Source organism: Hippoglossus stenolepis, chromosome 18, assembly GCF_022539355.2.
Source record: "Hippoglossus stenolepis isolate QCI-W04-F060 chromosome 18, HSTE1.2, whole genome shotgun sequence".
Taxonomy (NCBI): domain Eukaryota; kingdom Metazoa; phylum Chordata; class Actinopteri; order Pleuronectiformes; family Pleuronectidae; genus Hippoglossus; species Hippoglossus stenolepis.
The window spans coordinates 15,321,627-15,344,909 of record NC_061500.1 but is presented as its reverse complement, the minus strand read 5'-3'; the positions used below and the strand labels follow the sequence as shown (position 1 = coordinate 15,344,909).

Below are 23,283 nucleotides of genomic sequence, written 5' to 3'. Positions count from 1 at the left end.
CTTCCGTTTCAGCACCACCAGCTCCGTCACTCGTGTCTTTTCCCATCCACAGCTTCTCCGGCAGCTTCAGGCGGGGAGCTTCAACTTCAGCGCGGCATCCAGAGTGCAGGTTTCCCCGCCGCGTACCCCACCGTGTCCCGCCGTGACCTGAGCACCGGAGAGCCCCATGTTCATGCCCACATCCACGGTCCGGTCGCAGCGACAGAGCAGCATCACCGAGCGCGGCATCGGAGGAGACGGCACAGAGGAGGAGGAGGAGGAGGAGGAGGTGGTGGTGGAAGAGGAGGAGGGGAGAGGCAGCACCGAAGGACGGGCTCCCGATGTGCAATGAATGTGCTCCGAGACGATTCCGTGAAGCAGATCTGTCGCTCTCTGCTGCAGGGATAAAATAATCGCCGTCTGATAAATAAAGAAAGAAGAAGAAGAAGAGACTTCCAGCGCAAACCCACAGAGACAGAGAGAGAGAGAGAGAGCCGGGGAGGACGAGGGACCGCTGCGCCGAGCGGGGGGACGCGAAGGGGGGACTCGATCTGCATGTGAGACCGCTGCGTGGTCCACACACACCGGAGGCAAGAGATGCAGCCTTCGAGCAAGCTCCTGACTCTCATCCTCCTCATCTTCATGGGCACAGAACTCACCCAAGTAGGTCTCACTGTTATTATCACTATTCGTATTACTCATTCTATCTGTCAAACGCCATTTTCCACCCTTCCAATCCGCAGTTAATTGGCTCCAGATCCGTTTAGAGATGTGACCAGTTTACCTCGGTATAAAAGAGCCCCGGTGAATTAGCCCTCCACCACGCTTAACCGGATTAACGGGTGGGATTACATGGCGGGGATGCATTGTGCTTGACGGGCGAGGAGAGATCCAGATGATCCCTCCTCCCTCCTCCTCAACCCAGGGCTCTCCACGGCTGTCACATTGGTGGAGATCTCGCACAATGAGTCAATCAGTGTCACTCCGATCACCGAGGAGCAGGTCATTCTCGTGCACTGTGTCTGCAGAGGCCAGTGTTGGTGCAGATGATGGGGCTGCGCTGCTCTCCACGACCCAAACGCAGTGTCTGACTGAGGGGTGATGCTGTGCAGAGCATGCCCAGTGACCACAGTCTGACTTGGAGAACATTTAGTGCAGCAATGTGAAAAGCAGCACAGCTCAGTTGTAAACACATTCATTGGGCTGATAAAACGCCTCCTTTATTGGGACCATTTGCTGTAATAGTTACCGCTGCATTAAACTTTTTTTGGCTTCATGGATCCTCACAAAACAGGAGAGGATGTAGAGGAAGGGTTTATTTATCCCAAGGCCCCTGCTACCAGTGGGTTGCAGCATCTGATGTTTTAATTACCTTTTGCAAGAACAGTCATATTTCACAGGCTTCGCGCTTGCGTGAATCCAATTGCTGTTGGTAATTGGAGGCTAAAACTAAATAAAATCAAAAAAATCAAATGGGCCTCTGAGGTACTATCAATAAAGTATTCCCTGTTTCCCCCAGCGTGGCCGTGATATACTCTCTACTCCAAGTGACACACTCAATAAATTTGTGTTGGTGGAAGTAGGTTGCAGCAGCAAAACCCTGCCCGGCCCTGATAACCAAAGCGTGTTAGAACAATATTGATGTAATATTGCCTTGACAGAAATATGCCAAGCCATTGATTTCCCGAAAATTTATGAGGGATGTCAGCGCGCGGGGGCCGAGCTGGCATTTTTTATTCATGGCGCAACAGCTTGGCTTTGACGCTTGTGGTGGAATTTGATTTGTAAAGTGATCAAAGCTGTAACCTTACACGCGGTTATTGCCGGTGTTATTTTACACCCCCCCCCCTCACAACGATGACACTGACTGCAGCGGCCTATAATGTGAACTGGATGTGCACAGCAAAAAAAAAAATGCTGACACAATGGCACAATGGGGCTATTTGCACTGATTGATGGGAGCCATCAGTCGGGGGATATTGGGAAGAGAAGGTGCTACATTTTGGGTTCCGGGGTCCTGCACAGTGCAGGTCAGGGCCCGTGTCACAGTGTAAAGTCTTCCTCTGATGGCCTCCGAGTGTGTGTCGTCTGCTTGAAGGTAAGTCGATATTAGTCCACAGCTCGCCTGTCTGCTCCCTTCCCGAACAGAAACACAGGACAACGCTGACAGGCTCTATTTATACCGCCCCTGCTACACAATCCCACAATCCATTTCACTGTGGGAAGACCAGGCCTCTGCACATCCCGCCGCTGCTTGAATAAAAAAAAAAAGAAAAGTGAGAGGTGTTATCTGGACACAGAACTGTAGAGAGCCATTTATTGCCAGATTACTCATCAGGAAGGGAAATAAAGAGCCACCCAGGCAGAATAGCTCCAACCTTTTTACGCTGAACAATAACATCCTCCTAATGACCACATTAAGCACCATGCCACTGAAGGCTTGCTTTCAGACGCTGTCGGGCAGCTGCGGCTCTCTCCCTCCAACATCTGGGCTGAGGGAGGAGGGAGACGCCTGATTAGTAGCTCGGTCTCTCCTCTTCGATTCTGCCCACATTCGCTCACCTCTGTCCACGCTTCTTGTGGGATTTGCCTGGCGTTCACACACAGAGAGAGAGAGAGAATAGTAAGCAGCCAGAGTGGCATCTGTTCCTCACCTAGCGGCTCCCCCCGTGGCTGCAGGCCCGCATCCGAAAGCATCTCACCGACACCTCGCCAAACAGATGGCGCCGCTATACAGCCGCCCCTTTGACACCATGCAACCTACATATCATAACAAATCCTGCAAACACCAACCTTGCACAGGGATCCTGCACAACATCTGCTTAGGGTACAGCTTTAAATTTGCATGCACGCACAAGTCAGTATATGTGGATTTTTACACAAAAGAAATGTGCCCAGCCTCCTAATTTACACAAGACAACTTTGCCAACGTGTCTTTGTTACGCAAGCATGTATACCAAGGGGTTCAGCAAGGGAGCGATTTGAAACGGATAAGGATTTTTAATGTATAAGACGAGGGGGGGTAAAAAAGGAATCAATCTGGTTTTATGTTAGAACCTGAGATGGAGTTGAGCTGAATTGCAATGTGCATGGTGTGAGTGGCAGCTGGGGTTGAAGCTATTTATTATTCAGTATGGCTGGTTGAGCGATGGAGCAGGAGGGAGAGAGGGAGAGCAGAAGTGGAGTAGGTGGAGACACAGTGCATTTTGTTGTGCACTTGCAGGCTGGAAAAGTGATTTTTCACTGAGCTCTTACCACATTGTATACTGAGCGTTTCTGTTTGGTTATCACAGTGTGTGCACACAGACACCTGTTCTCCATAATGCAAAACAGCATAACAGCCAGAAACGCTACGTCTGTGAAGCCTTAATGTTGCAATTCGTTAGATGGTAACTGCTCATTTGTATTACACTGGCTCCTCTTATAATATGTGCCTGCTTATCCCTCCACATCTGCACCAGTTAAACCGTAATTTGCGCCTCTTATTGCAAAGTGAAAATAACATCAATGCAACCCCTATGCAGCACAACACCTCAGGCAACGTTCTTATTGGCCTACGAGAATGGCACAAAGGCGAGCGTTTGCCTCCCCTCCCAAGGCCGAACAATCCTACACAGGATTGTTGAAAGGTCCTGGATCTACTCCTTAATCGGCATGCGCACCAAAATAATCAGTTCTTCCCTCCACCAAGTCTGGTTGAAATCAGTTCAGTAGTTTCTGTGTGATCCTGCTAACACATAAACCAACTAGAATCCCACTAAGACAGCGTATACCTCAACCAAGGACCAACAATCCTCTTGTGAAACCCCAATTAAATCCACAAGATCATGAATATGCACCAAATTTCACACACTAATAAATATCAGTCCCCTAAACATGTCTGATTTCTTTCATCAAGCGTAATACTGGAAAATGTCGCAGATAATCTCACAATGCGAAGGAAAGTGAATGAAATGTCTGAATCCACTTCACAGATTCTCCCCTGACCCATAACTACATATACATTCATCTTTCCACAAAGTTATTGTGCTAATAATCTAGTTTTTCCGTATTCCTGTTAACTAACCAACAAACAGACGGTGAAAAAATAAAGGTGGAGGTAAAAATCAACAGATCTGACAATCTTATTTACACACAGCATCACTGATCATTGCGCAGGTGTCGCTGTAGTCTGAAAACTTGAAATCTCGTAGACAGACTGTTTACATTGCTTTGAATAAGACATTATCTTGATTATGGTGTTTACATGAGTTGCTAATAGAATATTATATTCATAATCAGGTGTACGTGCCACAGACCACAGTCTGACTCACATCAATGTTACATTCTACTACTTGGTAACTGTCGATGGCGCAGAATGCTGTGAAATCTCCAATGCGTAGTGATTAAGGTCAGAATAATCAACATGTCTAAATTGTTGCTTATACTGAGTATGACCTTATTGAGATGAAGGTAATCAGAAAAAGGTGATTACATTAATTCAGACTGTTCACTTAATCTGGTTAATATCCGAATATAAATGTGTCTAATGATAAATCCCCACTTCTTCAATCCTTCCGCCAGTGGAGTACAGTTCTAATAAAAACCTTTTAATGTATAATCTCTGTATAAATCACTCTTGATAAATCCAGTAGGTGGCAGGCTGATAACTGGATGAGTCATGGATTAATCCTCTTTTATCGCTGCACCTGTGGCGTCCCTCCTGATGCTGCCGTTGTAAAAACCCCGAGCACTTGATATGAGAGGCAGGGACCCAAAACCTCAGATGATTTCCATCACCATCGTTAAAACTGAACGGGGGGGTCTGCCGCTGCGGGGCTCATGGAAGACTTGAGTCGTATCTGTGTCATTAGAGAGCGCTGTGCCGAGCAGTGCACAGCAGCGAGCTGACCCCACTGATGCCTCACTCTAATCTGTGCGAGGCGTCAACACAGTGAGCTCTGCACCTCAAAGGTCATGAAGAAGTGGCAGAGACAAGAGCGAGGGAGGTGCAGAGAGCTCGAACTTTGCCTCCATCTTTTGAGTTTACAAGAAAAATCCATTATGGTGCTGACAGAAATAACTGTGGATGCAAGAGCCACTCTCACTATTCTGGGGAGCTCATGTATCATGCAGTGGTGCAATTTTAGCCCCTGGGTTGGAATGTTTGTCCACAGGCCTGTTCATGGAGAACTTGGGCTCTGGTCAGATAAGCTAAGATAAATCCAGACTTTATTAGTTTTACAAGATTAAGGTCTTATATACTACAATTTATAAGGTCTATATATCTCTATATATCCAGGAGTGTGAACCACAGGTTTTCAAAGTGGCTCAATACAGTTTCAGGTGATGCTCAGTGAATGGAAGCGGAGAAAAGTTCAGTTTTTACTTTCGGTTTTAAAAGGCGATCATGCAGATCTGGTTAATACTGTAATTTAGGTTGATTCTATTGTTTCCACCACTGGTCTGGAGTCAGTAGTTAAAAAATACCGCAGTACAGACCTTATTTGACAAGATAAAAGAGATAACATAACTTTGTATTAGTCACACATCTGGGAAATTGGCTCTGTTGCAGAAGAAAATTGAGGGAAAGTCAAAAAAACAGATATCAGTAAAAGTAATAAATAATTTAACATGCAATATGAACACAAGGAAATGTAAAAAATCGAATAGAAATTGTGCAAACAGAATATAAACAGTGTGACAGGATTGTACTTTAGTCTTTGGATTGCACAGAATTAATTGTCATTTCCATTTGTCCTGTCAAAATAAACTACTTGTTCTAATTCTAAATATGCACCAAATCATCTGAACCTAATGCCACTGGAATGTTTTGAGTGGAAGTGGCTGTAAATTCCCTGCATAGACATTTAAAATATATACGCCTCTGAAAAGTTAATCAACATTAACGAGTACTTTTTTTAATTGGGTATTTAAAATAAATCTCCTCCTCCTACTCCTCCTCCTGCCATTATAAACCCTCCCTCCCCCTCTGGTTTCTGCAATGCCATTTGTGGCTACACGATGGCGCCAGAGTCCCACGAATGAAAAGCTCCATCCTCGTTTGGAGCTGATGGTCCCCAGGACTCTGCTCCATCAATAAAACATGGAATCATTTCTGCGCCCTGACACCGCACCGTGCGCCACTGCGACGCGACATATTTTGCGCAAGTGTTTTGGGTTCATTTTCACATTTATTTAATCTTTGGTTGAAATAAGTGGGGGCAGTTCCACCGTGCAGGTGCACACAGAGAGCCCCCTCATCTTCTGGGGGGGCAAAGGAGATATAAATGTCACTGTCTGGGAGAAATAATTCCTCAGCGTCAGTGTCATTGTCATTTCCTCCGGGCACGGCCAGTGTCGTGGCGCGCACCTACGGGCGCAATTCGTCATATTTCCATGACCGGACCCCAACCTGGCTGACATCATTGCGTCTGGAGATATACATAGATCCGTAGTACCTCCTCCTTCCTGCTCTCACCCATTTGGAGGAGCCCGTGCGTGTAGTCGGTGGCACTTAATCACAGCGCGCACCAAGGCAGGAGGCGGGCCGTCGGGCGTGAACGAAATAGTAACGGTGAGGAGGAGAGGCAGCAGTGTGCGTGTGTGGGACAAAGCAGGCAGAGGAGCTATCCGGAGGACGCATCCAGCTTTGGTTTTATCTTCTTTCTTCCATCCTCCACTGCGCTGGATCCGGTGCCGCCGCCGCAGCTCCTTCTCCGTCCCGACCTTCCCAGTTTCGGTCGTATCCACCGCGCGTCCGACTCGTTCGCCGCCAGGGCTTCGTTGGGAGATGTCCAAAAAAAGACCAGCCGAGCCGGAGTCCCGGGTGAAACAGCCAGCCGCTCTGGGCAACATGACCCGCCGCCTCCCCGGTTCCTCGCTGGAGTCTGTAGAATGAAGAAGGCTTAAAAAAAATTACAAATAAAAAGTCTAAGGGAAGCAGCGCGCAAAGATGTCGGTGCCTTTGCTGAAGATCGGCGTCGTGCTCAGCACCATGGCGATGATCACCAACTGGATGTCGCAGACCCTCCCCTCTCTGGTGGGGCTCAACACCACCAAGCTCACGGCGGCGCAGGGTGGATATCCTGACCGGAGCACAGGAGTAAGTGCGCAAATTACGCATTATTTCCTGCGGATTTGGCTCTTCTTGACACATTATTTCCTGAATGAATGTCGACTGTTGCAACCTAATAAGCTGCAGTTCAAGTATAGGCAGCCTAAGAGCGATTTTGAGTGCGTTTGATTCACACTTCAGAGGAGAAATCCTGTCAGCGTGATGCGTAAAAGTAAAAGCGACTTGGAGACGCATCATAGAAATCTCACTCCTGCTTTCTGATGTTGCTCCAGCTGCCACAGTCCCTGTCGCTACCCTGCACTAAGTGGAAACTTATCTGTTGCTTAATTTTCTTTCCTGGCATTGATATGAATAATATCAAGTTGTAGGATATTGGGGGGGTTGACGTAACAAATTTCAAAGCAGGGTTATTTTTAACCCCACGGAACAGCAGGGAGTCCTCGTTCCTTCCTTTTCTTCACTGGTGAATGAGAGAAGATCAAAGCTGAGGTAGCGTTGTCAGGATTTTCTTTTGCATCAGATTATGTGGAGCTAGGTCTGTGCCAGGATAATTTTAGGAGCGCTCTGTCTGTCAAGAGGTTAGAGCAGTGGAATCTGGAACAATGGATGCTGAGGGCAAGTCCTTAAATAGAGAAGTAAAAGGAGAGGATTCAGAAAAGTGATCTATCCTGGACGAATTAGGTTTATTCCAGGATTTTCTTTAGAGAAAATTCAAGTTTTCTTTCTTACATCAGTAGGTTTTGAGGGGTTTTATTTGATCACTGTCTGTGTGACAGCACCGACCAGGTATTTCAGAGACAGATCCCTGACAGTGATTTTCTTCATCTCGTCAGCACATCCTCTGGAAGGAATCTGTGCCGCTGACTAACAGACACTGTGATTGCTCCTTTTTTTGGATTCTGTGAAGTCAAGTCCTTCTCGCTAATTGAATCAATCTGCAGGTCTGGTCTATACAATACTGTTATTGCTGATGCAGGGAGGATCTTTGTCAAAGTCACCTACACATAAGTCTTATCTAATCAGTAACTGGAGTTGTGTCTCGAGGGGAGGAAAAAAAACTCAAGTCAAACACTTCACGCTCTGAGCTTTCACACGCACACACACACAAACCCCACTGAATAATGGAGTAGCTTCAGCCGTCTTGATTGGCTGCATCTTCCCTTTGTGTGGCTTTAAAATATACAGTAGGCTGGTGCAGAACGGGTGGAGCCTGGTGGTTTGTGGCGTCCAGATGGTGATAAATATATCACAATACAGCTTTAGCAATAAACTGGCCCAACACACTCAAAACACCTTGGGCTTAAAAGTGTCACGGACAAACACAGGAAGGTGCCAACCTTGTCTTTTTTCTTTCATTCTATGCTTTGTTCCACTGTCCTCCAGCTCCTCTGTTCATCCGCCCGTGTTTCTCCCTTTCTCCGCTCCTTCGTCCTCAGGTGTTGCCAGCAAACCCAGAGGAATCGTGGCAGGTGTACAGTTCAGCCCAGGATAGCGAGGGGAGGTGTGTCTGCACGGTGGTGGCGCCCCAGCAGTCCATGTGCTCACGGGATGCCCGCACCAAACAACTGAGGCAGCTGTTAGAGAAGGTAAAACGCAGCTTAACCTTTCAGCAAACGCATGACCCCGCCCATCAAAGTCATACAAAGCACACAGACACCACCTTTACTCCTTTTTGTCTTCTCGACACGCAAAGACAGAGACACACATTTAGGTTAAGCCATGTTTGTGGTCCCCCAATCACCTCTGCCCGTTGGACAAGAATAGAAATAAAGCTCTAATGAGCTCCCTGGAAACCCAACAGGCGTCATGGGAGGCAGCTATACACCGACACTCTGAGTTTCTATTGTGCTGCACTTATCCAGAGCAACACTTCTAATGATGCAACCCAGCTCAACACCCAGGGACTGAAAGCTAACACCACCTCATTTATACAGGAGGAACATTTTGAGCATATTTATGACAAAATGCTTCCCATTAAAAGGTGAGAATGTCCCAACACAATGTGGACCAGCTCAGACATGAACAGATTTCTTTTGAATAAATGGCTGATGAGCCAAGATCATGGAGTTTTGGAGAAAGCAAATGTCTTAACAGTGTTGCCCTCTACATTGGCACCATGTGTCGGAGGCTGCTGTCTAATTGACCTGATGTCAGAGTTTGGGAATCTCCAAGAAGAGAATGTCGAGACAAAATAACACATTGGGAGTTGAATTTTCTTTACATCCATTGCTTATTTCTCCTTGTGCGTCATGATTTATTGAAATACATCTGACTGATGTGTCCATATGGAACCCCAGGTCCAGAACATGACCCAGTCCATCCAAGTGCTGGACCAGCGGACCCAGAGGGACCTGCAGTACGTGGAGAAGATGGAGGTCCAGCTCCGAGGTCTGGAGACCAAGTTCAGGCAGGTGGAGGAGAACCACAAGCAGAACATCGCCAAGCAATATAAGGTACGTAGCCATATGTCCAGCCATCGACCCAACCGCCATTCAGTTCAAGTCATCCACAGCTGCTCTGTCGCCCGTCACACGCAGTCTTATCCATTTTGTGCTCATGTGTTCCCAATGTAGAGATTGTACAGATTTATCTAAAGCTCCATACCACACATCAAGAAACCCATAATGAATACATAATTAAAGACAGTAAATGATTGGATGTATAAACTCAACTGCAAGAGTTCACATTATAATTCCTCACTGACTCATTTAAAAAACATGTGATAGAATCCTTAATGAACTGTCAAATAAGATTTAATAAAACACATTTATATGTTCATGTTTCACCACATACTGGTTGTACAGTGGCACTCAAATCTCTGCACATGGGAAACACATGCATGTTAGTATAACAAGGAATTTTTCTTGGAGGGTTTACTGTTCAATTGAAACAAATCCTATGCAAGCAGGCCAGGGTATTGAGTGAAATTTAACTTTTACCTCCTTTTTAATGTCCTTTAGCATGTAAGTAGGGCTGCAGATAACTAATCTGTATCTTTTATTGTTCATTAAGATACAGATTGTTGTCTCAGATACCTAGAAGTAAAATGCAGATAACCTTCTTTGGCTATCACACAACACACACAAATTCTGAGATTTTGAGAATATCATAAGGTTACGAGAATATAGTCGCCATTAAGAAGAACGTCGTACCTTTACGAGAAAGAAAGTCATGTTATGAGAATAAGGAACCTTTTTCAAACTCATGCTTATGTGAGTTCCACTCCTTCCTACTAATCTCATTGTTTGTTGAGACACTACGAAACCTCTTTGAATAGCATTCAGGTTTCAGCTGGCCACTACCGAACATTTTCTCCTCCACAAGACTCAGTTTCCTCCAAGTCTGTAATCTGCCATCAGTTTCCAACACAGTCCTGGTACTTATTATAATGTGGTGCTGATGAGCAAAAAGATGCAACAATTTTTTTTGTTGTTGAAATTTATACCAAAGTAAAACTAACGAGATGCTCCTCATTCCTCATTTTTAGAAATGTGTGACTGATCTGATATTCCCCAAGTAAAAACACACTTTACACACTTTATTCTCATAGATTTACGACTTTCTTTCTTGTAATATTATTCTCGAAATCTCAGATAATTTTTGATGAGATAATCAGTGACTATTTTTTCAAACAAGGTTGATAAAATGATGAAATTTAAAGATTTTGTGACTCTGCTACAAGAATAGTTTGGACAACTTGATACCCAGCCCTGTTTGCAGCCACTTACACAAATGCATTATTTATTTGTACCTATATTCTTACTTTTAACACTCAATCAAATGCATCTTCAATGTTTGTATCATTTATATCTGCACCAATACATTTGTGTGATCCCACCATCATGTGCATGCTCAAAAACCTCTTGCACCCACCTCCAGTGCATGTGTGAAGTATTCTGTATTCTGCCATATACGAAGTGTGTGTGCGTTTGTTTGTGTGTTAGATAGGTTAGCAAGCTCAAGTCCCTGTCAACAGTTGTGTCGTTTTCTTGCTTGCAGGGCTAACTTTAAGACAAGTAAAGAGAGCCACAGGGAAGAAGAGGCAGGTCAATTCCAGATTCCCCCTGAGCTGGGCCACAGTACTGAGAGCATTTGGGCATCAAACAGTTAATTTAGCACCATTAAGACTAAGAAACCCCACCCCTCTCCCAAATCAACCCACCACTGATCTCTTCCTGCATGTTACTGCTGTTAAAGTTTTCCATCTAAAAGCTTTTTTCAAAAGTAAAGACATTTATTATTATTATTATTACAATTATTATTATTATTATTATTATCAATTGCTGTTATGCATTTTATTTTCTTTGGCTTTTGTCTATGCATATTTGGTTACTCAACAAATCTCTGCGTAAAACTATAGACGTAAAAATTCGAGACACTTTGTTGTGTGTGACATGTAAAAGCATGTAACCCTTAATACGATGTTGCATTTTAAACGATGATGACCAATAAAGAGCTTTCCCAATTGTTGTCGGTGTACCGAGGGCTTGCTTTTTAAAAACGGCTGGTCACTGCCGGGACGGAGCCGCTCCGCTCTGCTCGTCCTCCAGGCGGGTGGAGAGTATTCTCCGGGTTTGTTTGCTCAGACACACACTTGCACAGACAAAACACAGTTTTTCTTTCTCTTTCTATCCCACACACACAAACACCGAACATGGACACAAACAGGGGGTCTTCATGTCAGTGGAGAGGCAGGGTAGAGTCAGAGTAGTCAGGTCAGACAGGTGTTTTTTTTTTTTTCCTTTTCTTTTACGGACAGCAGGACTCTTTTATGTTGGGCATGACACTCAACCGAGCTTATTCTAATCCTTTCAGGCCATAAAAGCGAAAATGGAGGAGCTTAGACCGTTGATACCAGTGTTGGAGGAGTACAAGGCCGATGCCAAATTGGTATTGCAGTTTAAGGAGGAGGTCCAGAATCTGACGTCAGTTCTAAACGAACTTCAGGAGGAGATGGGGGCCTATGACTACGAGGAGCTCCACAACAGAGTGTCAAATCTTGAGGAGAGACTCCGAGCATGCATGCAAAAATTAGGTAGGCAAAGAAAGCTGTTGGCACACACCATGCTTCAGACACATACATGCATGCACGACAACACTCCCACTGACACGCAGTATGTTGTGACTGGCCAGAGAAGAGAGCCTCAGGCAAACTCACATGACACAAACATTATGTGCGTCTGTAATGATCCAACACTGAAATACATAATACACAGGCTAATGCTGATTATTTACACTGTTTCATATGTGGTTGCACACTGTGGGCCTTTGCTGTTTGTTTCCTCTTACACTGTCAAGGAAAACACATAATGAAATCCATGCATGCACTCATAGAATTGGAGTTACGCCCTGTTAACTTCCTTATTAACTGTACATTCTTCCTGCAAATCAAAAAGAAACTTGGGCTGAAACCACTGGTCATTTGACAGAAAACCAGTCAGCACCAATTTTCATAATGGCTTAAATTGTTCTGAGCCATTTATCCATCAAACAGCCGAACAGTCATTCTGGGTTCTAGCACCTCAGATGTGACAAATCGCTGCCTTTCTCTGTTTCTGTTTTGCATCATTGCAAATTAAAAACCTTGTGCACTATTGATCAGACAAAATAAGCTATTTGAAAAGCCTGCCTCGGGCTCTGGAAATGTTAGATTTGAATTAACAATTTTTTAACAAGTTGTTGAATGTGTCATGAATTGCAAGAGGAATCGATAATGAATTATATTATTAGTGGGAGTTCTGCAATGCCCGCTTGTTCATTTTGTATTTGCGCGGCATGAATCTACATTTAACACTCGCCTCCTGTGATGCTATTAGTGGGATATTAAAATACATGATTAGGCCTTAAAGGAAGGGTCGGTAAATTGTTTTTGAAAGTCTTATATTTGTGGAAATCCTCTTCACGTATTGCTAGCATCAATAATTAAAGTCAGCTGAAAAGAAAAGGAAAAAACGCAGGTATCTGTGGCCCCTTGCAGGCCTGTAATAAACACGACCAATCAGACCGAATGAAACGATTGGCTGGCGTACCTGTCTGTCACTAACCGAACGGCCTGGTTGCGCAAACCCTACCTGTGCTCTCACCGCGCATGACCAGAGTCTTCACAAGCCAGAGAGACACAAGCCACTGAAGCAGAGACGAGAGCCAGTCGCGGAAATGTCGTCTTCTTGCAGTCAGGCAGTGGTCGTTTATGTGTTTTAGGGGGCGTAGCTTTGACAACAGGGCCAATGGGAGGGGTCGGGATGTATACTTTTTCCAGGAATACCAACCCCAGCTTTAAGCATTTAACGCATTTCCACACACAAACTCAGAAGAAGAGAGCGTCCTAGACTTGCAAGTTCCCATCGCAGTCCTATCTTTGCTTTTAGCCCCTGTCTCAGTGCCTTCACACCTCTGTCACAGCCCACAGTGCTAATAGATGCACACCCACACGACAGTGACTAAGATATATTGCTGACACTTACAAGCCGCACATCGCGGGTATGTTGTGTCCCTGTTTCAAATTACTCACAGCGTGCGATGACAGCAAGAAATTGGGAAGGAGCTTTTTGCATACTGTTCTTTTTGGGAGCACCAGTCGAGTGGCAGTGATTGTATTTAAATTGAATACACAGGAGTTAAAAAAAAAAAGCAGACACCTAATCTCAGCTCCGCTTGTTATTACTTCAGTCGTGCACGATACCTGCAGGAGACCTGTCAGTGTTTTCAGCCGCAGTTCAATGCCACTCTGCACAACTGTGGTCAGACTGGCCGAGATAGCAGAGCGGGGAAGTGCGGCGTGTGTGTGCGAGATCAGACGAGATAAAGGCGAGGTCACCCAGTGAGGGACGAGCTCGGGCAGAACAGAGAGGGACCTCTCCCTTTCATCTCCACAGGACTGCAGAGGCACTCATGCATAGTGACCACAGACACTCGGGTACACTGCCGTTATTGAGATTAAACTCGCGAAGGTCACCCGCCGCATTACCATCGGCGGAACAACAACAGCAAAAAAATTGGGGGAAATCCAGAGGGCAGGGGAAATTTTTACACTAAATAATACATCGAGCGAGTGGAGAAAGTGATAGAGGGTGGTACAAGGGGAGGGAGGAGAGAGAGTGATAAAGTGAAGGCGAGCGGGCAAAGTGAAAGAGAGTAACTAGGGTCCCTGCAGAGCTGTCCTTCAAGCTGTTTTCTGCCGGAGAGACAAACAGCCCGGCGGCTGCTGGGACACAATGGCCATCGATCAAGGGGACATGCCAGCTTGCTGGGCAATAATCAAATAAATAAATCACTCTGACTCATGCCCGGGCAACGAGCAGCCACAGACAGCTTTAGGCAAATCCAGGGCCCTTCACAGCAAAATACTGATGCATGGAACCAGGAGGTCAGAGCTGCACACAAAGCTCTCTGCCTCCCGCTGATACCACTTCTTCTCACCTTCTACTTCCTCTGCAGACCATAACGTTACAGGTATAATAATAAAGGTTAAAAGGTCATTTAAGTAAATAGTAAGTGATACAGGGACAGAAATAGAGTAGGAGATGAGTAGGTATGACGCCCCTGAAAACTTGCTTTCAAATCTCTATTACATTAAAAAGTCACAACCATGTACTCTATATAAGGAAGTGATCGAGATGGTATGGCTTCACTCTTGGGGACATGTCGTCCATCTTTATATACAGTATAATGTCATAACTAATTAAGGCAATTGTGAGTTTAAAAACATTTTAAAGTGTTTATCTATTCATGAAAATGTTCTAGACTCAGTTATGTGGGTGTTTTTTAATCAGATTTGATCATCAGTGAACAAACAACCCACCAACTGTCACTACAGAGTCCTGAATGGTAGAAAGGATTATGTGACACCACCAGTATAAAATGGGTTAGATAATATTTGTCTCATGGCTCACGTTTATTTTCCCGAAATCTAACTTTGGCGAACACAGTGTGTTACAGCCAGAACTCTAACAGAAAGACGTTTCAATAAATCCAAATTATCCTTTAAAAACAGCTATTCATCATCCTCAGCAGTTGAGCATTTATTCTATAGCTAAATCTAAAGCTGATGGCTAAATTCTATCAGCTCCAGTTCCCATTAGGTTTTCCATTTGCTCTGCCCTCTGCGTCGGACCAGGCAAATTCAGGCCAGAGGGGGATTAGACTCTGTGCATCTCCAGACTGTGGATCCATCAGCAGGCTCCCCCGGCCGCCCGCTGTAGTAGCTGTCATCTAAAGATAGAGGCATGATTATAGAGAAAAGAAATAAATAAATCAATGGGCAGTGTATTACTGCACTCTCTAATCCCACTAAGGGTTATGTAAGGGACTTAACCCCCCTACTAGAAATAGTAGATGCTGCTCATGTGGGCATGCGTTTGTCTCTCACCCGCCGCCGAGGTGCGATGCCCACACGCGCTTACAGGCACGACATATGCTGCACACCGAGGCGCACACACGCTCAGGCATATAGGCAAAAAAAAAAAAACAATCAAAAAAGCACAAGTTTCATTGTGAAAGACATTTCAGGAAATGAAGATGAAGGCAGATAATTGAATGAGACCCGCAGAGGGAAACAAAAGGCAATTCTGGGTTTATGATTCTAAAGTAAAATGACATTTTGCAGCGATGAAGAGCGATGATCGTGGCTATAAAGGAAGAGGAGAGGGGAGTGCAGCAGTGAGCGGTTAATGAATGCAGCGCTTCACAGAAAAAGACGCTAATGAAATTCCTAAAATGAGCCATCGTCACAGTGTCACTCCTTAAATTAGCATATCAGAACGATTCATTACATTCATTGGGAAAAAATTAACTCATTGAAATCATCTAATTGACCTTTGTCCGGCTGAAAAACAGCCTGTGGATGTGCTGCGGCCGTGAGGAGAGGTCTTCTTGTTTGGTAAAATAGTGCCTCTCGTCTCTGCCTGCGCTCATTAGACGGGGTACATTAGTCCGACCAGCTCTCAGTCATGAGGGACTCGGCGCCCGGCGTTAGTTTTGTCAAATTCACATTAACACCTCAGTCAACACTAATTAACACGAAAGCAGCTTACAAGCAGCACACAAAAGTAGAAAACACAGAGGCTCCCCGCTTTCCTATTCCCTCTTTCTCACACCGAGAGTGAAACAGACACGAGCATGTGTGAAAGGAATAATAAGCAACTGATGTACAATACATGCAAAGAGAGAGAGAGAGAGAGAGGCAGACGCGGAGCAACAACATGGACATCAGCTCCCTCAGGCAAACACATTTTGATTTAAAGTCAAATGAAAGTAAGACCCTACGAAAATGGGTGTCGCACTGGATGTTCCCATTTCACTTCTTTCTCTGCAGCATGCGGCAAACTTACGGGCATCAGTGATCCCATCACCATCAAGACGTCTGGATCCAGGTTCGGATCCTGGATGACTGACCCTCTGGCACCTGAAGGAGACACTCGGGTACGTACTGCTGCACACAGTCATCACACAGTGTGGGTGGCAACTCCTCGTGTGAGTTTGAATTCATTTCTATTGGTACCAGAAGCTGACAATGTTTTATTCTGATATTTGTGAGTCTCAGATTTATTTACTTTTGTGTTTTTCTTAGTTTAATTTTTTCAGGCAAAGTTCATGTGAGGCAGTTAAGAGATAACATTACATATTGCAGGTTTGGTTATTTTTCAGAGAACCTGCTCATTTTCCTATAGGTGTTGTATGGCTTTTCCATTGCAACCAGGATTATAATTGAGCTCTGGGAAATTTCAAACAATACCAAACCCTGTTGATCTATAGCAACCCTCATTTTGGGAAACACACCTAAGGAGAAATAGATGAGAAATACAAGGAAGCTACTTGGTTTGCTCGGATGAGATGTTACCCGCAACCTCATGGTGAAGTCAAGGCTCCAGGAAATAACTGGTACCAGCCAATAAAAAGTTCAGATAGCTGAAAGTTCAGTTTTCGGATGAGTAAGGTTATTCTGCGGTTCCACATCATGAACTTTGCCACTCTCCAGCCATAAATCATACAGACATATATGCAGTGACTGTATCTAGACAATTGACAGGTTCACAGACACAGCATCACGCCGGTGACCAGGACTTTATTGGGTTGTTCTGTTAGTTCTAAGATCTTTAGCTTGGTTACATCAACATTGTCTAACATAATGTTTCCCTCAAGTATTTTATTATATATATATATATACGAACCTGCAAGCAATGCACAACTTTCATCTCGAGGTTTCAACTTGCCTAAGATGCCTTAAGTGCACACAGAAACCACACTATTGATTTTTTAAATTTTAATTCAAGCAATTATGTTTATCTTGTATTGCCTTTAATGGTTTCAATGGTTCCTATTGTAGTTGTGCTCTACCCTGAACTTAAATACTTCATCATTATGTTTATATGATCGACGGTTATTCGAAAGTTATCATGCCCACTCAAGCACTTGGTGCCCTACACACAGCACGTGATGTGTGTTTTCCAGCAGCAGTGGTGGATATAGCAATGTTGTGATCACTAGGAAATGTTAGAATTCAAAATAGAAACACTAAAACTGAGTGGATACAGCAACTCTGGAATAGAAAGCTGAGGTCGATAACCTTTATTGTCATTGCAGAGTACAACAAGCTTATTTTCAGCAGGTTAGACAGTTCATTCACACATAACATAGCAAAGATCAAAAAGGGAAATCACTAGGAGAAAAGAGGAATTCTAGTATAGAGATATTCCTAAACTAAAACAGGCATCACATACAGATAAATGATTGCACCTCAGGGTGTTAGGTAGAAGGTATTAAAAACTGTGGAAATATATAAATAATCCTCCATATCCTCTGCTGGTCCACAAAAAAGCAGTTAATGTAATGTTTTAGCTCAGAACTCATTATTTTTATGTACGTGTCTCAAATATTTGCAGCTATGATGGTGTTGCAAAGGTTATTTTTAATCTTTAGAATTTTCTAAAATGTTTGTGACAGCATGTAGACTACATACACAATTATAGATCACCCAAACTTTAGAGTTGATGCTGACTTTTTCCTACGACCAAGGTCAATTATCCCTGTAAAATCAGTCTTTGTTAATTGGTTGCTGGCCTTTTATCAGCTGATTGCATCTGATTTTCTCTTTGTGGAGCTCAGCTGCCGTTGGCTCGATAAGTGGCTCGGCTTTGATTACTGAGACACATTAAAACCGAAATGCTGGGGGGCATAAATCTATATGGTTTTAACAGGAAGCTGCCCTGCGGACGAGGAAGATCGGCAGCCGGAAATAAAGAGAAGGTTTATTTGGCTGCTAAGCGTGTACATGCTGTTGGTGCACCACCTTTATGAGACTCATTAATAAGGGACGATGTCGCACGGGAGGAGAGAGGACGGAAACTTCAGAAGCAGCAGCATGCGGTGCAGAAGCTGTGCAAATTTGCAGTTTGCGTCTGGAAGGATAAATGTCACGACAACACAGGCTTCTTAATGCATATATATTTGAAAAATTGGCTAAGGTTATATTTAGCATACAATAGTCAACTTTTTTTGTAGAAACTAATACATTTCGAACAGAACACATGAAAAGATGTGCTGCGTTATCAAAGAACAGCAGAGAAAGAATGAGTGTAATTGACGGGAGCAGACAGGCCCGCTCCACTTCGTTTCATCTCTCGGTTTCCTTACCTTGGCTCTTTTTTTCTCTGGGCCCGTCGAGACCCGCTTCCTTGATGTGATTTATTTTGTAAGTCAATCAAAGGTGTGTGGTGGGGGGGGATGGGGGCTTCAGGTTTCTCAGTCCCGCTGAGACACAGGAAGTGTTTCAGCCTCAAGCGGCTCCGGGATGAGAGCATCTCTGCCCACCAGCACCAGGGGCCAACAGGAAGCTGGGTCGAAGCAACAGAGACAGGCTTTTATCTGAAATGATGGGCGTTATCCCTGCGGGGCCCGGCTCGTGCCACCCTGCGTCTATCATCCTGACTGTGTTCAGGAGCTGCTGGGTCCCAGCTTCGTCTGCTCTTCGAGGAAAATCTCAGCACTAACTTAATTGGAATGCTTGTTTGTTGTGTGATTTGATTTATTCTCCGTGTGATCTTTATACAACTGATGAATGAAGATTATAGGGTTCTGTGCTAATTTCCTTTCCCTTGTCATATTGTCTAGGTCTGGTACATGGATGGCTACCACAACAACCGCTTTGTGCGGGAGTACAAGTCCATGCAGGATTTCATGACGTCGGACAACTTCACCTCCCACCGGCTGCCCCATCCGTGGTCAGGCACAGGTCAGGTGGTGTACAACGGCTCCATCTACTTCAACAAGTTCCAGAGCCACGTCATCATCAAGTTCGACTTCCGCACCTCCTCCATCAGCAAGTCCCGGCAGCTCGACTATGCCGGTTTCAATAACGCGTATCACTACGCCTGGGGCGGACACTCTGACATTGACCTCATGGTGGACGAGGGAGGGCTGTGGGCCGTCTACGCCACCAACCAGAATGCCGGCAACATCGTCCTCAGCAAGCTAAACCCCAGCACGCTGCAGATCATCAAGAGCTGGACCACCAACCACCCGAAAAGGAGTGCCGGTGAGTCTTTTATGATCTGTGGCACGCTCTACGTCACCAACGGCTACTCAGGAGGCACCAAGGTCTATTATGCGTACTCCACCAACTCCTCTACCTACGAGTACATTGACATTGCCTTCCAGAATAAGTACTCGCATATCTCCATGCTGGACTACAACCCACGTGACCGTGCCCTCTATGCTTGGAACAATGGCCACCAGGTCCTTTACAACGTCACGCTGTTCCACGTCATCCGCTCGGAGGAACTGTAACCACGGAAAAAAGGATTACAACCGTCAATACATATTGTCTGAGTAGAGATCTCCCTATATACAAAAATATATCTGCAATAGAAAAGGACTCAATGGCGAGACCATTCTATTTATAATTAAATAACGTTTACTGAGAGACTGAATCAACAGTGAATGCAACCTGGATTGAATGTGCATATACATGACACTGAAAAAAAAACTCAAATTGAAGGGTTTCATTCCGAAATGTGATTATATTAAAAAAAAAGCTTTATGAGTTAATATCACAAAGTCATAGATGACAAAACTGTAAATAAAAGACAAAAAAACTAAAGTTACCCATAGTAGACTTTATTTTAATAGCTAGCTGCCATCATTTTGTTAGAGGTGTTTTATTTTGGAATGAAACTCTTTAATTGTTTGCCACATAGAACATGATTGTAAAAGTAGACTATATATCAGACGTAAGAGAATAAGAACAGATGCCAAAAAAAAAAAAGAATTAACATCACGCCTTTTTTTTTATATAACGGAACATCAACCGAGGTGCGCTCCCGTGGCTCCGGGTCTTTCTGCAGAAGTCCTCCAGGCTGAACTTGTGGGCTGAGCTGGGGGTCCGGAGACAGAGACTGTTGGTAATAAAACTGTAGGATCCCCAGGGTCCCGTGCACGGGCGAGACAGAAAGGTGGTTCTAGTCAGGAGACTCCATAGCCTAACGGGCGCAGTCTGTCATATCGTTTTTTAATCGAGTACAGTAGCAAATTAAAAAAGAAGAGAGAAACCACAATAACAACATCCAGTAAAAGACCTGAAGGCACTGACTGTTGACAGCGCTGTTCTTTAAGATGATTTTCCTGTGTTAGTGACTGTGTGTGAAAAAGGCTTTCTTTGCATGAGTGTTTTCTATCACTCCGGTATGCTCTACTGAATGTCTTTTGTTGTGTGATACTATTAAAAAAAAAAGGAGAAAGAATTGTGGGGTGGGAGAGCGGGGAGAACAGGGTACAATACCTTTGGGATTGGTTCTGGGCTTTAAACTTAGTTCCTGTTTTTCTATTTCTTTGCGATCAACCCTTCTCGTATCACTGTAAATGTTAGCATCGAGCTTTGCCTCTCTGTATTTGTTTATCTGGACTGCGTGGGAGGAATCAACACAACTCGCATCTCTCCGAAGAAGAAGAAGAGGAAGAAAAAAAAAAGAAAAAACAGAATGTAATAATAAGCATTGTATCCAGGGAACCTGGTCGTCCTATCTTCAATTCACAACATGCGCCTGTAGTAGGAAGAGGTTTTTTATTTAATTTTTTTATTGTATGAGGATAATCCTGTCCAATGTCATGTGCCCCCCCCCGCCCCCACCCCACTGCTACTGAAGGATAATGCTGTTTAAATGTATACCCTCGCTGAGGACAAAAGCTTTCCACTCTTTTTGCGCTTTGCTGGACATGTGTTGTATCTGAGATAAGATAGTTAATGATTCGTGTCAATAAAACAGAGAAATCTGACACACGGATTGTTGCCTTTAAAAAGCTTTAGGAAAAAAGTTGCCATGTGGCAGCGCACTTGGTGATCTGCATATGAACAGTCATGAACTGTTACATCAGAATTAATGCTCTTATTCTGACTTTTGTGCTGCATTCATTGAGATCACTCTCGTCTTTGGTTTAGTCGTCGGGATGAAACACCTGCAGATACTTATCTTCTCATCTTTAAACAAATGCCGAGGCAAACCAGAGCCGTCTCAGTCTATTACTGAATAGTAATAGACTGAGACTCGTATGACGTCATCATGACCTTTGACTACTGCAAGTGGAGTCCAAGTGACAATTGGTCAAAACTTGAAATTCATATAGGCAGACTTGAGATATCATGTTAAAGAGGCCAAAACCATATTTTGTGAGGCCAACTTGACCTTGATCTTTGACCACCAAAATCAAATTAGTTTATCAGAGAGTCTAACAGAGCATCTGTGCCAAAGTTGAAAGGGTCCTCTCAAGTCGTTTTTCAGGAAATTAATCTTTCACAATCTCAGCGTGAACATGAAGCTGTTGCAAACGATATACAGTGGACCAGTACGAAACATTTGCTCCTCAGCAAAGAGGAATAGACACAGTAACTCAGTCTTTTCAAAGTCTGGACACTTCTAATGATGTAAAGTTATAGGTTATACTAAAGTAACTTTATAACATGCTCTACAAGATTTCTCTCTCCTCCTTTGATCACTTACCCCCACCACCACCCTTGGTTTTCTCCCTCATCCTTCAGCCAGTCTATCTTTCCCGCTCTTTGTTGCCCCCGCTCCCTCGCTGCCTCTTAGTCCTCTGATGTTTCAATCGATGAATAAATGATTGCTTCTATTCTCACTCCGAGTGCTTGGCCAACACAAGCTGCTTTTGCTCCCCAGAAAGAGTTTGGATTTGGGAGACTGACAGACAGAAGAAAGGAAAAAAAAAACAAAAAACAGAGAGAGAGACAGACAGCACAACATGCTCGGTGGAAGGCCTCACAGCGTATGACACAACGAGCTGTCAGTCAGCAGCGGAATATATTTGCATCTTTACGCACTGATTGGTGCATCAAGAGACTTCACAGCTCTCCCTCTAGTCCCAGTCCCCCCGTCCCTCGACATCAAAACGCACACATTCGCTTGTGAATCTGACAGTTGCATTTCATTTCATCATTTCTCACAAGGGCTCCCCTCTTTTCATAGTGCCAGTGTTTTGTTTACCCCCGGACTTAGATGGTTGCAGTAGGCTAATTATCTTGCGAATACCTTGCCCTCTAAATGCCACAGCTACTGCAGCAGCACTTCTGGGAGTAAAAAAAAAGGACACACACACACACAGTAAGAGGTTTGACCTTGCTTCGGCCAGCTGTAAGGTGCATCATCCCCCCAAGGACAAAACCACTTATCAGCGACAGAAAGCTACTGCGTACGTGCAAACAAGAGAAATAATGTTGCATAGTCCTGCAGTGGCTTTTGTGCCTCGGAGGGTTGAATTGCAGCAGGTAACCCTGAGCTGTCAGTCTGTGACTGCTGCTGACACAAACTGCTAATTGTTATTCAACCTAATATGACTCGTTTGTGCAGCCGCTTCTGAAGATTTATGTAAAATAATGCAACGTGGCAAGGGTTACATCTTAAAAATGATGTGCAATTAAAAAGATCCTAAATTGACAACATTACATCAAGCAGATCACATGTTGTACACCTGTTAATACAGGTTATACAGGTGCACGCCCTGTTTGAACAGCTATTTACGGCTATAAATGATATATAGCTGTATAAAGGCGTAGACTGACTATCTATCTATCTAATTCCAGAAACCTCTCATTCTGTCTATATGTGGAATGCAGAACTGTTGAGCGAGAGGAACTGTCCTCAGCTTCACACTTGGCATGTGTATTGTTAAGGGTCCAAGGAAGTGCATTGGGCACGTTTTTGATAACAGCCGAGACAACTGACTCTCCAGTTTGGGGTTCT

The 23,283-nt window shown here is 44.3% G+C and overlaps 1 protein-coding gene across 2 annotated transcripts; it reads left to right on the top strand.

The window, feature by feature from the left end:
* olfm1b (olfactomedin 1b) lies at positions 1-21,304 on the top strand. 2 transcript variants are annotated; one of them, XM_035184282.2, is made up of 6 exons: positions 1-642; positions 8,473-8,622; positions 9,334-9,489; positions 11,852-12,071; positions 16,350-16,456; positions 19,145-21,304. In XM_035184282.2, the coding sequence occupies exons 1-6, from the start codon at positions 577-579 to the stop codon at positions 19,817-19,819; spliced, it is 1,374 nt and encodes a 457-aa protein (XP_035040173.1). In that variant the 5' UTR covers positions 1-576; the 3' UTR covers positions 19,820-21,304. The 2 variants fall into 2 exon arrangements, with proteins under 2 accessions (XP_035040173.1, XP_035040172.1); XM_035184281.2 differs by lacking the exon at positions 1-642 and adding an exon at positions 6,430-7,063.
* The last annotated feature ends 1,979 nt before the right edge of the window (positions 21,305-23,283 follow it).